The 13,829-nt window shown below is 58.6% G+C and overlaps 3 protein-coding genes across 7 annotated transcripts; 2 read left to right on the top strand and 1 right to left on the bottom strand.

The window, feature by feature from the left end:
* Window positions 1–144: 144 nt before the first annotated feature.
* Window positions 145–3,376, bottom strand: S1PR4 (sphingosine-1-phosphate receptor 4). Of its 5 annotated transcripts, XM_090125890.1 has the most exons (3): window positions 3,362–3,376; window positions 3,101–3,215; window positions 145–2,416 (listed from the first exon to the last, which is right to left on the bottom strand). In XM_090125890.1, the coding sequence occupies exon 3, from the start codon at window positions 2,273–2,275 to the stop codon at window positions 1,082–1,084; it is 1,194 nt and encodes a 397-aa protein (XP_089982016.1). In that variant the 5' UTR covers window positions 2,276–2,416; window positions 3,101–3,215; window positions 3,362–3,376; the 3' UTR covers window positions 145–1,081. The 5 variants fall into 5 exon arrangements, with proteins under 5 accessions (XP_089982016.1, XP_089982019.1, XP_089982017.1 ...); XM_090125893.1 differs by lacking the exon at window positions 3,362–3,376 and having other exon boundaries at window positions 3,041–3,245; XM_090125891.1 differs by lacking the exon at window positions 3,362–3,376 and having other exon boundaries at window positions 145–2,577; window positions 3,101–3,245.
* Window positions 3,377–6,132: 2,756 nt separating this feature from the next.
* Window positions 6,133–8,018, top strand: LOC116236147 (mast cell protease 1A-like). The gene is made up of 5 exons (XM_031604682.2): window positions 6,133–6,252; window positions 6,324–6,471; window positions 6,621–6,756; window positions 6,940–7,191; window positions 7,592–8,018. Exons 1-5 carry the CDS (start codon window positions 6,183–6,185, stop codon window positions 7,724–7,726), a joined length of 741 nt encoding a protein of 246 aa, XP_031460542.2. The 5' UTR covers window positions 6,133–6,182; the 3' UTR covers window positions 7,727–8,018.
* Window positions 8,019–9,808: 1,790 nt separating this feature from the next.
* Window positions 9,809–12,909, top strand: LOC116236148 (granzyme G-like). Its single transcript, XM_090125894.1, has 6 exons — window positions 9,809–10,094; window positions 10,262–10,371; window positions 11,107–11,254; window positions 11,736–11,877; window positions 11,986–12,219; window positions 12,407–12,909. Exons 2-6 carry the CDS (start codon window positions 10,308–10,310, stop codon window positions 12,539–12,541), a joined length of 723 nt encoding a protein of 240 aa, XP_089982020.1. The 5' UTR covers window positions 9,809–10,094; window positions 10,262–10,307; the 3' UTR covers window positions 12,542–12,909.
* Window positions 12,910–13,829: the final 920 nt, after the last annotated feature.

Below are 13,829 nucleotides of genomic sequence, written 5' to 3'. Positions count from 1 at the left end.
TCCCCCGGCGACCTGCTGGGAATTGTAGTTCCTGCCTGGCCGCAAAGGATGCTGGGAGCTGTAGTCGCGGCAGCGTGCGGCCTGGCCTGCAGGGGGCAGCACCACTTCCGGTAGTGGAGAAGAGACTGGGAGAGGGCACTTCCGGTAGTGGAGCGGGCACTGGGATCAGGCACTTCCGGTAGTGGAGCAGGCGCTGGGAGCGGGCACTTCCGGTAGGGGAGCGGGCACCGGGTCCCGCCGGGCCTGCGGGGATCGGGGGCACCGCGCGCGCCCATCTCGCGGCTCCGTGCCCTACCGGCTGCCGCAGGGGGCGGCACTGGGCCTCCTACTGCGGGATCCGAGCTGCCCCGCGCCCGAGACTCAATAAAACCGCACCAAACGCGGGCTTCCTGACCGATGATTTTATTGTAAGCTTTTAAGCTTCTCCGCAGGGCCCGGCTGGCTTTGGCTTCGCACGGCGATGGGGGGTAATTGGATGCTGTTCTCTGTCGTAACGTCGCTCTGCAGAAGGCCCCTTTCAGGAGCTCGCACAGCACAGCGCTCTGCCCGCCCCTGGAACCGCCCTTCCTGTGTCTGTGTATCTCAGCGCCCCGCTCCTGCCCGGGGTCTTGCAGCACCTCGGCACCCCTCCTGCTGCTTTGTCCCGCGGGCCGGGGCTGCAGCGCTGAGCCCTGGGCAGCGGTGGGTGCAGACGTGGCTGCTGGTGGCCCAATTGCCTGCAACCCTCAGTTCTCATCTCTGCTGCTGATAACTCCTAGAAGTCCAAATGGGGAGTGCAGTCTCTGTGCCGTGGGACGCAGTGGGGCTGAATGCCCTCACAAGAGCAGGTACAGCACCTGTATACGTGCACATATGGAGCAGCACCCACTCCTACTCCAGCACAGCATCCATCTGAGCAGAGCTTCTATCCCAGCCTGTGCCTGTATCCCTCACTGTCTCCAGGAGCATGTTTCTATGCCACCTCCTGCTCAAAGCCTGGCCACAGTCAGCAGCGGGGGTGGGACAGCATCTGACACGGTTCTGATAGGCCACACCCAGCACCCTGAGGTCCCGGCAGGCTCTCTGGACCACTTTTGGCCTCTCAGAGACTGGGCAGGTTGCTCATCATGCTGGAGTTGCTGGAGAGAGGTGCTCTGGGCCGTAGGATCGGGGCTATGGGGCTGCGGAAGCTCTCCCGGTAGCGCAGGGAGCTCTCGGTGGATGAACCAGAGTTGATGTCAGTGATGACCAGGCAGTTCCCAGGCTTGCAGAGCCCGATCCTGATGCAGCAGCAGCACAGCAGGCTGCACACGGCACGGCGCACCTCCACGCTCCGCAGTGAGTAAATGATGGGGTTTATGCCCGAGTTGAGCATGGCCAGAGCCAAGGTCCAGTCCAGGCTTTGCAGCAGCCTGCAGGTGTGCGTCTCACAGAACACATCGAAGAGCATCAGGGCGAAGAGGGGGCTCCAGCAGATGATGAAGGCGCCCAGGATCATCAGCACCGTCTTGAGCAGACGGAGGGAGCGCTTGCGGCTGTGCCGAGAGGTAGTTTGCTTTGAGCTGGCCTGGACCAGCTGGAAGATGGAGATGTAGAGGCCGATGATGCCCAGCAGGATGATGCTGAACATGACCACAGAGAAGAGGATGTAGTTCTTGGAGTAGAGGGGCAGGAGAATGGAGCAGGTGCTGAAATCGCAGAGGCAGTTCCATCCCAGCAGCGGGAGCAGCCCGATGACGAAGGCCAGCAGCCAGCAGAACACGATGAGGCCGCGCAGGCGCAGCGTCTTGCTGGCCTCGTTCTCAGCGATCGGCCGCACCATGGCGCTGTACCTCTCGATGGCCGTCACCAGCAAGCTGAAGGTGGAGGCGGCCAGAGCGATGAAGAGGATGCCCTCCCGCAGGAACCAGAGCTGAGGGGACAGCTGGAAGGTCTTCTTGCCTGAGAGGCAGAGGTTGGAGAGGTAGGCGATGCCGGCCAGCAGGTCGCTGACGGTGATGCTGGCGATGCAAGAGTAGACCCAGCGGCGTGCCCGCAGGCAGCGCAGCACAGCCAGCAGCACCAGCAGGTTCTCCAGGATGATGGCACAGCTGATGATGACGAAGATGGTGCGGAGCAGGCCCATGCCCTCATCCCGGGAGTGCCGGTTGGTCAGCTTGCCGGAGAAGTTGTAGTGCTGCAGGATGATGTTCACATTCCGCATGGCAGCCAGCTGCAAGCAGGAGCTCTTCTTGTCGAGGAGGTCCATTCTGAGCTCGGGATATTGAGCAGAAAGGGAGAAGGAGCGATTCAGCATCCAGCTCAGCCCTGGGCCATCCAAATTCTGAGCACCGAGGGCTCAGGTGAGGTTCTGAGCAGAGCCAAGCCTCTGTTTGAGGGCTGGAGGCAGTCCAGTGTAGAGGTGGGAGTCAGAGCCCCATCTGCCAGCCCCAGAGTGCTGTGAGAACAAGGGGAGAGGCGGGTGAGGTGTTTTGTAAGGCCATGCTCGAGCAGGGTCTTCCTGTTGTTTAATAAAGTTTCCTGTTGTGAGCTAGAAGATTGGCATGGTTTCTGGCAGCTGTCGTCATTTCTCAATAAGGAGAAATCATGGGGTGGGATCTGTTGGTTTGAGTGCTGGCATGAGTGCCCCGGCAACTGCTGGGGCTTTTGAGGCATTCATTCACCCCTCAGAGCAGCTGCCCTCCACCCACTGCCCCATGCACACCTGTGCCCAGATCCACCCTTCTCCAGGAGGAATTCTGTGCTCTCACCCTCCTGAGGACCTCCAGACACGGAACCCCACATGTAGCCCCCAATGCACCAATCCAGGCGCCTGCTGCTCTGCAGCCAGGGCTCAGCTGCACCCCGCTGCAGGGAACCAGATGCTCCAAGCCCTCTGCGTGCACCCTGCACCCGGACACCTGCTGCAGACAGGTCAGGGTCTTCCCACTGCCTACATAATCTGCAGGATTCTGAGGCACAGAGCCGAAGGGGCTGTGCTGGGATCAGGAGCCAAGAGCCCCAACCCAACTGCAGGACTGATGTCTGTCACTCATCTATTCCCTACATCTGCAAAACCCACCTGGAGGGACATTCTTGCACCGCACCGTTCCCAGCCCCAGTTGTTGAGTTTTGGACTCACCTGGCATGGCTCGTGCTGCCAGGATGGGGCACAGCAGCCAGCACTGCTCCCCAGCTGCTCGTTGGAGGCCCAGTGCAGTAGGTAATGAGGAGGGTGAAAGCAGCGAGGCTGATACCTACCAACGTGAAGAAAAAAAAAATAGAAAAAAGGGAAGTTACAACATCGTCAACCACATCTCTCTGCAAGGATGGACCCACCCAAACATCTGCAAAGAAAGAGCATCAGGATCACAACTGAACCCTGTTCTCAGTGCAGACTGACTCGGAGTCATGGAGAGGTCCCCAGGCAGAGCTGGGCCATCCCACTGGTGTGGGATGTGGGGATTTCTCCTGGACTGTGGCACGAGCGCATGGAAAATGCAAAGGATGTTCCGGTGTTCCTCCTGCAGGAGATGGTGTGCAACAAAAGTGGTTCTGATGGAAAACAGAGGGGCTCCAGGCTCCACGTTTGTCTTTTCAGCTGTTGGTACCAGTTTGGTTTCGCTGTCAGTGGAGCTCGTGCTGATACGGTCAGCAGGTGGCCCTGAGATTGAAGGAGCAGAAATCAGCGGGAAGAATGAGCCCTAAGCATGGGGAAAGCAGAGTGTGGTGTGCTCAGCCCTTGGTGCAAAGAGTTCAGTCCCAAAGGGGCCATGTCAGCCCCACAGACCCCTCCCAGCGCTCGGCTTTGTCTGAGCCACCGGCAAACGTCAGCTTTGGGAGGCAGAAGATGGAGCAGGTGGAGATGAAGGTCAAGGGATGAAGGGATGTGCCCTGCTAGGGCCTGAAGCAGCTCCTCAAACAGTGAATGGCATCCGAGCAGCAGTGGGAAGGAGGCATCTGATGGCAATGAACATTTTGCCTCCGCAGCCCGATGAGACCAGGGACACTCGGATCACCCCAATGGGTCCTCACTGCTCAGCACTCACACAGCCCGTATGGTGTCCTCCCCACGTGGCACTCAGCCCCCCTCCTCCAGGCCGAGTTCCTGTTCTCTGCCCCATCTCCCCATCGCGATCTGCACAGACACCAGCTTTATCTTGATGCCTCTGCTATTTCAGTTCAGATGTTCTCTGAAATTCAGGGGGGAGGAGAAGGACGCCCTGTCCTGCAGCATCTCTCATCTCTTTCCTGCAGACGAAGGCTAAAGTTTGCTCAAAGCTGCCCCACTCCATCACCCAGACCCTGGCGACAAACCTCAGACCCCCGGTCACTGCTGTCCTTGTCCCATTCAGCCCCCAGCCCTGGTCACACCGCAACAAAACAATCTGTGGGGCAGGTTCTGACAGACAAGTGGACACTGCCAACCCCACCGCTGTGCCACCTCCACCCATCCGTCCCTGCAGGTGTTTTGCTGCCCCAGGAAGGGTGGAGTGGTGCTGGTTTAGAGATGACTTGATTGCTGCTGGCGGTTGGAGCATGAGTTTGTGCTGCTGTCTTGCAGCAGGTGGGGGTCCTTCCTGTGGAGCATCACAGCAGAAAGCCCTAAAAGAACCTCTCCATGCACTGAGCCCAGGAACCAGCACGTCTGCAGCACTCAGAGGGTCATCAGGATGCAGTTGGGGCCCTGCAAAAAAAGAATTCACTGAACCTCTGCAGGAAAAACAAGAACACGAAAGAAAGTTTCACTGTTGTCTCCTTCTGACCACATTAATGGCTTTAAAAAGCAAAGAGGGAAGGGAAAAGAAAGAAAAGATCCACCCAACTTTTTTTTTCTTTTCTTTTGTCTTTAGAAGGTTGGTTCAATTTTGTCTGTAGAAAAAAAACATGAAATAGAAAACAAGCAGTGGTGTGAAGTGCCTCTCCTCCCAGAAATCCTCCTTGGGGTTGGGTTTGAGCCTCATCCATGCTCTGGTTTTCTTTTGAGGAAGCATTTCACGCTCTGGGAGCACAGGAACAGAGGTGGTGTTCCATGTGGGGCACACACACCTGGCAGAACCCTCATGGGACAGCAGTGGGGCTGGTGGGCACAGCCCTGGGGGTTTGGGGCAGAAAGCAGCCTGGGAACAGGCACAGAGGGGTCTGTAGGAAAACATCCATAGCAGGACTGGGAATTTAATGTTGCATAGCAGGACCAGGAACTTCAGCATCCCATAGCAGGACGAGGGGTGATGTCTCCGTGGCATGGAGGGGCTGTTAAAGCTGCACACTGCTGATTGCCCCATGATCACCACCTGCTGGGTTTTTCCTCTCTTACCACCTGCAGTTAGAAACCCAAATAAACTCAAAGAACCTGCCCTGAGCTCAGCCACCACTGCTGGGAGGGCTGTGCCAAGGCAAAGCCGCCCTGAGAGCCAAAGCACCCAAGGATGGGAAGGAGCAAAGGCCTCTTTAAGCCCATGAGCGTATGGCAGGATGTCCCCAGTGACTGCTGCCCGCTCCTTATCTCTGTGTTGGCAGAGATCTCTCCCAGCAGTTGACCCCCCCTCGTGCCCCTTCCAGCAGAGGACCCTGAGATGATTACAGTGATGAGTGATGTGAAATCTCTCCGCAGCAGAGCGGACGCTTCTCAGAACCACAGAATCAATCGCAGAATCAAATGGACCTCTGGAGCTCCCCTGCCCACCCCTCAAAGCAGTTCCTTACGGCAGCTGCATGGAGTGCAGCTCTGTAAGATTTGATAGATGGAAGCCCCAAGGAGCAAAAAGCAGTGCAGCGAAGTGGGACAGCCTGGCAGGAGGGGAAAATGAACGGCTGGGAAGAGCAATCAGGAAGGAGAGCTTCTAACAGTGCAGGGCCGGGTGGCACAGCTCCCTCTGAGGCTGCAGCTCCCCATGCAAACTGCAGGCTCAGCTGCCACCCGCGAGCCAGCACTGGGAGAACACAGATGTGCTGTGCGTGGGGTCTGCGCCCTCTGCACAAAGATTTGCTGACCCGAGGCAGTGCTGCGCTGCTGTTCCACTGATTGCAGCCCCTGAGCACGTGGGCACACGAGCAGCAGAGATGCAGATAGCCCGGTGGGATGCTGCACTGCTCTGATTAAAGCAATCAGCCCATCGCACATGGTTTCCTGGCTGTAGGGTACAGATGCTCCAAGCTATAAAAACACCCCTCGGGCAGCAGGAGGGAGGCTCAGAGCTCTAAGCATCCAACGGGGAGAGGAGATGTGTCGTCCCCATTGCCCACTGTTGCTGGCCCTGCTGCTGCTGCTCTCCTGCCCACGGGCTGATGGCAGTAAGAGGAGAGCTGCACGGGGCTGCTGCTCTGTGCTCCGTCCCATGGGCTCACCCCATTGTGCCTTGCAGGTGCTCTGCGGGGTCGGATCATTGGGGGCCACGAGGCCCAGCCCCACTCCCACCCCTACATGGCGTACCTGAAGGTGGGGCATTCTGCCTGCGGGGGGTTCCTGGTGGCCTCCGACTGGGTGATGACGGCCGCACACTGCTTGCTGGGGTGAGTACTGCACACAGGAGCTTCATCCTCCTCTTCCTCCCCATCTCTGGGGTTGTTTTGGAGCAGCTCTCCCCACCTTTCTGCAGAAGGGGTGGGGAGGTGGGGGTGGGACCCGACTGGTTCTCCTCTCCCTTTTATGCCACGCTCAGGAACATCACTGTCGTCCTGGGGGCTCACGAGATCTACCAACCAGAGCAGAGCCAGCAGGTCCGCGGGGTCCTCAGATACCACCCACACCCTGCGTACAACCCCGACACCTTGGCCAACGACATCATGCTGCTCAAGGCAAGGCAGCCCTGAGGGGCAGAGAAGGGCTGGGGGCAGCGGGACCAAACAGAGCATTGCACGCAGAGCGCCCTGTGCCAACCGCCACTTCTGTGGGGTGGGACCCCATTTGCAGGCTGTACATCCCACCAGCCTTCCCCTCCATCCTCCTCCCACTCTGCTCACAGCCCTCCTCTCTCCCAGCTGACAGCAAAGGCCAAGCTCAACAAATACGTCCGCACCGTTGAGCTGCCCAAAAGCAGCAGCTACCTCCCCACGGGCACCTCGTGCACCATAGCAGGATGGGGCCTGATTGATAAGGACCAGATAACAGACAAACTCTTCGAAACCAAAGTCTCCATCTACAGCCGCAGGAAGTGCATTCTGTTCTACCCACACCTCGACGACGGCATGGTGTGTGCCGGCAGCTTCCACGAGCTGAAGGACTCCAGCCAGGTATGGATGCAGAGGGGACACTTCTGGGGGGTTTCCAGGAGAGATGGTGGTCCATGGAGCATGGCCAGCAGGAGCAGGTCTGGCCCTGGGGAAAAGGACGGAGGCGATGCCGTTCCTGTTGGGAAGAGGTGATCCTTTGAACGGCAAAGCCATTCCTGCTGGGAAGAGGTGATCCCATTGGGTAGAGAGGGAAATCCATTCCTGCTGGGAAGGGCTGATTGCATTGTGTAGAGGCAAAGCCATTCTTGTTGGAAAGAGATGATCCTGTTGGGTAGAGGCAAAGTCCCTGGGAAGAGGTGAGGTCAATCCCGTTGAGAAGGGCAAGGCCATTCCTGCTGGGTAGAGGTGAGCCCACCTCTGTTAGGACGAGGCTCCCACCACTGATCCCATCTCTCTGCAGGGTGATTCCGGAGGGCCACTGGTGTGCAATAAGGTTGCTCAGGGTGTTGTTTCCTTCGGGTACGACAGCCCGCCTGGTGTCTATGCTCGCATTGCCAACTACCTACCCTGGATCAAGCAAATCATGAGGAAGTAACGGTGCAGCGCCAGCCCTGGAGACCTGCTGGGTTCCTTCCTGCCCCCACTGATGGCTCCATTCCCCTCTCTGTCCCTGGGAACCCAAGTGTCCCAATGGATGCCCATAAGGTCCCTCCCTTTGCTCCAAGGCTGATGGCTGTCCCACTGCCGGCCCATTTTGGTGCCACATTGTCACCCAGCAGAATTCCCATGTGGCACCAGAATGCAGTGGCACTACTGCAGAACCCCTTTCCCTTGGACACCCCTTCCCTGCTTGATCCTGAAACACCCCCAGTAAACTCTGAGCTGAATTCCCCAGCATTTCTGCCTTCTTCTTTCTTATCCCTCGTCCCGGGAAGAAGGGAGGGTTGGGTCAGTCGTGCTTCTCCTCTCCGTGGTGGGATGGCAATGGCAAAGACACTGAGGTCCAGAGAAGGACCCACCTCTTTTCCCAGGTAACAACAGTAGGACGAGGGGTGATGGTCACGTGTTGTTCCAGGGGAGGTGCAGGTTGGATATGAGGAACAATTTATTCACCAAAAAATGGTGATACATTGGCATGGACTGCCCAGGGGGGTGGTGGGATCACCATCTCTGGAGGTAAGAACCACGAAGAGGTGGCACTTGAGGACGTGGTCAGAGGGCACGGTGGAGGTGGGCTGGGGTTGGTCTGGGGATCTGAGAGGTGTTTTCCAGCCTTAATGACTCCATGAATCTATCAGTGGGCATGGTGGGGATGGTCTGATGGATGGACTTGATGTCTTGGATGTCTTTTCCAACCTTAATGATTCTATGATGAGCTGGATGGAAAGGGAAAGCGACGTACATATCCCATCCATCCCCTTCAGAATGCCAACAGCCCTCCAGTGTCCATCTCTCTGAGCAGGGACACGGATAGGAGCTCTGGAAGCATCATAGTGAAAGGGCTGGGCAAGGACCTGGGGACTAAAGATAGGCGAGGCGGCAGGGCAGAGCAGCTCCTTGCTGCAGGATGCCAGATGTTTACGCAAGTTCCAGGAGAGAATGTGAGGGTTTGTGGAGGGGAAATCCAGTGTGAAATTTTGAACATACAGAAACTGTGAGCAATTTGAGGGAACAGGATGCTTGCCCTGTTCTCAGAGCCTTTCCTAGGCTTCCACTCAGCCGTATCTGCCAAAGGGAGGAGATGGCTGAAATACGCCGTGGTCCAGCCCTGTTGTGTGCCCACGCTCTCCCTGCCCTTGCCTGGAGGAGGTGATGCCACCACGGCTCCATGGAGAAACCAAGAAGGATCCATGCTCTGGGCTTCTGCTAACAGCTCCTATCAACCAGTACATCTGCAAGTGAAAAGGCTGCAGCTGCTGCAACTGCTTATCTGTAGGGTGTGAAACAAATCTCTGTCACTTTGTCACGTCAGGTTTTTCCTTGATGCTCTGTCTGCAGCAGTCTTTGCACGAGAATGACAGCTTTCTGCTCAAGAAGGGCTCTGGGGGCAGGAGGGAGGGCGCATTTCCCAGCAGCCAGCATCAGGCCCATTTCGTCATCACCAGAGGAAGGAACTGCCAGTTTGGGGCATGACCCCTCCTATAGGGCCAGCGGATGGGCAGTATCCCAAACCCTCCTCCCCACAGACCAGGGACAGAGGCAGCCCTGGGCGCCATCCTTCTGAGGGTGGAGGGGCAGTGAAGCATTGTTTAATGGGGAACAATCACATCTGGAGTCAGTGGAGTCCAGTTGAGTTGAGTCAAGACCAGTAGAGTCCACTTGAGTGAAGTCTGGTGTTGTCAAGCTCAGTGGAGACAAGTCCAGTAGAGCAGAATCAAGTTGAGTTGAGTTCTGTAGAGCCCAGTAGAGTAGAACGGAGTAATTCAGGTGGAAGGGACGTACAAGGATCACCAAATCCAACTTCCTGATCACTTCAGGGCTAACCAAAACTTCAAGTATTTTATTATGGGCATTGTCCAACAGCCAGAAGGCGCCTTGCTAGGAAGCCTGATCCATGTTTGAGCACCCAAACTAGAAAGAACACATAGAAGGGTGTCTTTTTCCATACACAGCAGGGCTCCAAAGCAGCAGAGCAGGGGCCTCGTGGTGCCAGCAGTGGTGTTGCTGTGCAGCTCCCTGCCCTCAGCCAGCCATAACCTACGTGGTGTTTTGGGGGGCTGCTCCTTGGGCTCCGACCGCATCTACCAAGAAGAAGTAGGAGGGTCCTCAGGGCCTTCTTGGAGACGGTACATCATGTAAAAGAAATCTTTGTTTTGCAAGGCTCATGATAACATCAAGAGATGCAAAGAGTTGCGAAAACAACAACAACACGGGCTGCAGTGTGATGGGGTGGACGCGCTCCCTACAGCCTCCAGCTCAGAGGCCATGGGATAACGCAGCCTTTGGGTCCAGGAGGGCTCCAGGTACCCCAAATCCACCCCACATGGAGGTGGACCATTGCCCAAAGCTGCCTGAATTCCCCTCTCAGATTGCTGAGGTTTGCACTTTGCAGTGAGATTAATCAGATGAAGTGCGACCTCTGTGGTTTCCTGGAGTCTCGTCTCAGGGTATAAATCCTTCCTGAGAGCAGGAAGAGACCCCACTCACAGCCTCACCCCTGGGGCATCCTCGAGGCCATGCAGCACCCACAGAGACTCCTGCTGACCATCCTGCTGCTGGCGTGGCCTCTGGACACGGCTGGTGAGTAGAGAGGCTGTGGGGTGGATTGAGGGGTCCGTGCCCCACGTCCCCATCCCATCCCCACGTCCCCATCCATTCCCACGTCCCCATCCATTCCCACGTCCCCATCCCATCCCCACGTCCCCATCCATTCCCACGTCCCCATCCATTCCCACGTCCCCATCCCATCCCCACGTCCCCATCCATTCCCACGTCCCCATCCATCCCCACGTCCCCATCCATCCCCACATCCCCATCCATCCCCACGTCCCCATCCCATCCCCACGTCCCCATCCATTCCCACGTCCCCATCCATCCCCACATCCCCATCCATCCCCACGGCCCCATCCCATCCCCACGTCCCCATCCATTCCCACGTCCCCATCCATCCCCACGTCCCCATCCCATCCCCACGTCCCCATCCATTCCCACGTCCCCATCCATCCCCACGTCCCCATCCCATCCCCACGTCCCCATCCATTCCCACGTCCCCATCCCATCCCCACGTCCCCATCCATCCCCACGTCCCCATCCATCCCCACGTCCCCATCCATCCCCACGTCCCCATCCCATCCCCACGTCCCCATCCCATCCCCACATCCCCATCCCATCCCCACGTCTCCATCCATCCCCACATCCCCATCCCATCCCCACATCCCCATCCCATCCCCACATCCCCATCCCATCCCCACGTCCCCATCCATCCCCACGTCCCCATCCATCCCCACATCCCCATCTACCCCTTCATCCTTGCAGGTCACTCCTGGAGCCGGTTGGACCGGGGCGGCCGGGCTCTGGCTCAGTCCAGGCCATACATGGCTTATCTGCGGGGCAGGGATGGTGGATTCTGCGGGGGCTTCCTGGTGGCCCCTGGCTGGGTGATGACGGCCGCGCAGTGCTACAGGTGAGTTCTGGGACAGGTGATGACTCCCAGGTGGGGGTGGGAGGGCTCAGCACGGCTAAGTGGGCAGGGAGAGGGGGTGTGGGGCCGGCACGAGGCCATGGGGTGAGGTTGTAGGGCGGTGTGGGGTGAGCTGCAGGAGCTGGGGGTGGGCTGGAGCTCCGGTCCTGTGTCTGTGCCCCACGTCTGGGGGGCAAAACCAGCAGAACCAAAGTGCCCACATCCCACAGCTTGATGGAAAGGGGCTGCCCCAACCCTATGGCACCCCTGCTCCCCCAGGGCAGCCCCTGCTGCAGGTGGACCCAATGAGCTCAGCTGAAGCTCCGGAGGCAGATAACCCACACTGAGCCCAGCAGCCCGCTCTGGGCAGGCTCAGCAGCAGCGATCCACACTTCTATCAGCTTCCACCAAACCCAACCCACATCCCCAAGCCGTCCCTCCTCTAATTGCACAGCTAACGACACCTCTGTGCTCCACCTCACAGCCTCAGACCCCTGACCGTCATCCTCGGAGCCTGCGACATCCAGAGGAAAGAGGAGAGCTGGCAGGAGCTGCAGGTGCAGAAGTACCACTGCCACCCACAGTACACGAATCGCGAGGAGGGGCACGACATCCTCCTGCTGGAGGTACCACGGGCTGCGGTGGTGGAGCTGGGGGGCTGGGAGGGGGAGGACAGCCCCGGTCACACTGCATCCAAAGGCAAAACGCCCATTTCTGTGTTTTCTGCCACCCAGCTGAAAAGCAAAGCCGTCGTGAACGACCGCGTGAGGCCCATCTCCTTCTCAAACACGAGGTTTCCCGGAGGGGCGACGTGCAGCGTCGCCGGGTGGGGGCGCGGAGCCTCCAATGCTGCCCTCTGTGAGGCCAACGTCACCATCAGCAAACAGAGGGACTGCTTCACCATCTACCCCGGCCTCGCCGATCACGTCCTGTGTGCCACCAGCAGCAGCAACGGGGTTCCTGATGAGGTTGGTGCGCCGGGACCCCCGTGGGGGGGGGGGCTGCAGTGCAGCCGGGCTGGGTGCTGTGCGGGGCACGGAGAGATGCTGTGATGCAGCAGTGATGCAGCAGTGGCTGTGCTGCTCCCAAACTGGGTTTTGCCCTTTGAAAGCTCCGTCCCCACATCTGTCCTTTGCCATTCCACCCTTCTCACAGAGATATACTGGGAGCCCCCTCGTGTGCAACAACAGAGCCTACGGGATCTACTCCTACCCCTACCGGCAGCGCATGTCCTTCTACACAGACATCAGACCCTACCTGCCCTGGATCAGCCGTGTGATGAAGTCCTGAGGTGGCAGTGGCTGCTCTCACCCCACGCGGCGCCCATTGCCCTCCTGCTGCCACTCCATCCTCCCCAGGGAAGCCCCCCGGGATCCCCCTTCTGGTGTAGAGCCCCGTTTGCAGGGTGGGCTGCACACCCAGAGGAGGGGCTGCAGCTCTCAGGACGCAGCGAGCATCTCCTCCTCCTCCCTGCTGTGTGGCACCCGGCTGCTTTCATTCACCACCCATTTGTGACACCCTCCATCCTTTCCCTGCCTCCTTTCCCCCCTCCTGCTGCAGCTCTGTTGTAATAAAGACAGAAAACCAATAAAGTGCATCTGCTTTGAAGTCCTTTTCCCTGCGGTGACGTGGATCTGTGGCAGCCTCCAGCCCTGAGCAGCTCGGGGATGGGGAGGGACCCCCCCAGGCTGCACCCCCTGCTTTGCCCCCCCCTCGCCCTGCACTGCAGCAGAGGTGCTCAGGGTGGCCCTCCCTGCTGCAGGGGCTCAGGCAGAGCTGCAAAGCACGCAGTGTGCATGCACTGAGGACACCCAGGGGAAGTTGATGGGGCTCTGAGCCCCCATGGGGCGGTGGGTGCCCATCTGCAGCAGGGAGGGCAACCAGGTGGCCTTCGGGGATCCCTTCCAGCCCTCCCAAACCCAGCTCAGAACACCCTGGGGAGGAGGGGAGGCACACAGAGCAGCGATGCAGAGCAGGGCTGTGGGTTCCCCACGCACACAGTGCCCTCTTCGGGTGCTCACAGCATCACAGAACGGCCAGGGTTGGAAGGGAGCTCAAGGATCATGAATCTCCAACCCCCCGCCACATGCAGGGCCACCAACCTCCTCATTTAATGCTACACCAGGCTGCCCAGGGCCCCATCCAACCTGGCCTTGAACACCTCCAGGGATGGACGGGGCATCCACAGCCTCTCTGGGCAGCTGTTCCAGCACCTCACCACTCTCTCTGTAAAGAACTTCCCCCTGACATCCAACCTCAATCTTCCCTCCCTCAACTTCAAACCATTTCCCCTCATCCTGCTGTTATCTCCCTTTTCCAAGAGCTGACTCCCCTCCTGTTTGTAGGCTCCCTTTAGGTACTGAAGGATGCAATGATTCACCCCACAGCCTTCTCTTCTCCATGCTGAACAAGCCCAGCTCCCTCAGCCTGTCTTCATAGGGGAGGTGCTGCAGCCCCTGCTCATCTTTGTGGCTCCTCTGGACCCTCTCCAACAGCTCCCTGTCTTTCTTGTCCTGGGGGCTCCAGCCCTGGACGCAGTGCTGCAGATGGGGCCTCACAAGGGCAGAGCAGAGGGGAA

Source organism: Phasianus colchicus, chromosome 28 (assembly GCF_987193195.1).
Source record: "Phasianus colchicus chromosome 28, bPhaCol1.hap1.1, whole genome shotgun sequence".
NCBI lineage: Eukaryota > Metazoa > Chordata > Aves > Galliformes > Phasianidae > Phasianus > Phasianus colchicus.
Note: the sequence above shows the minus strand (reverse complement) of the source record. Positions and strands in the feature narration are given on the sequence as shown.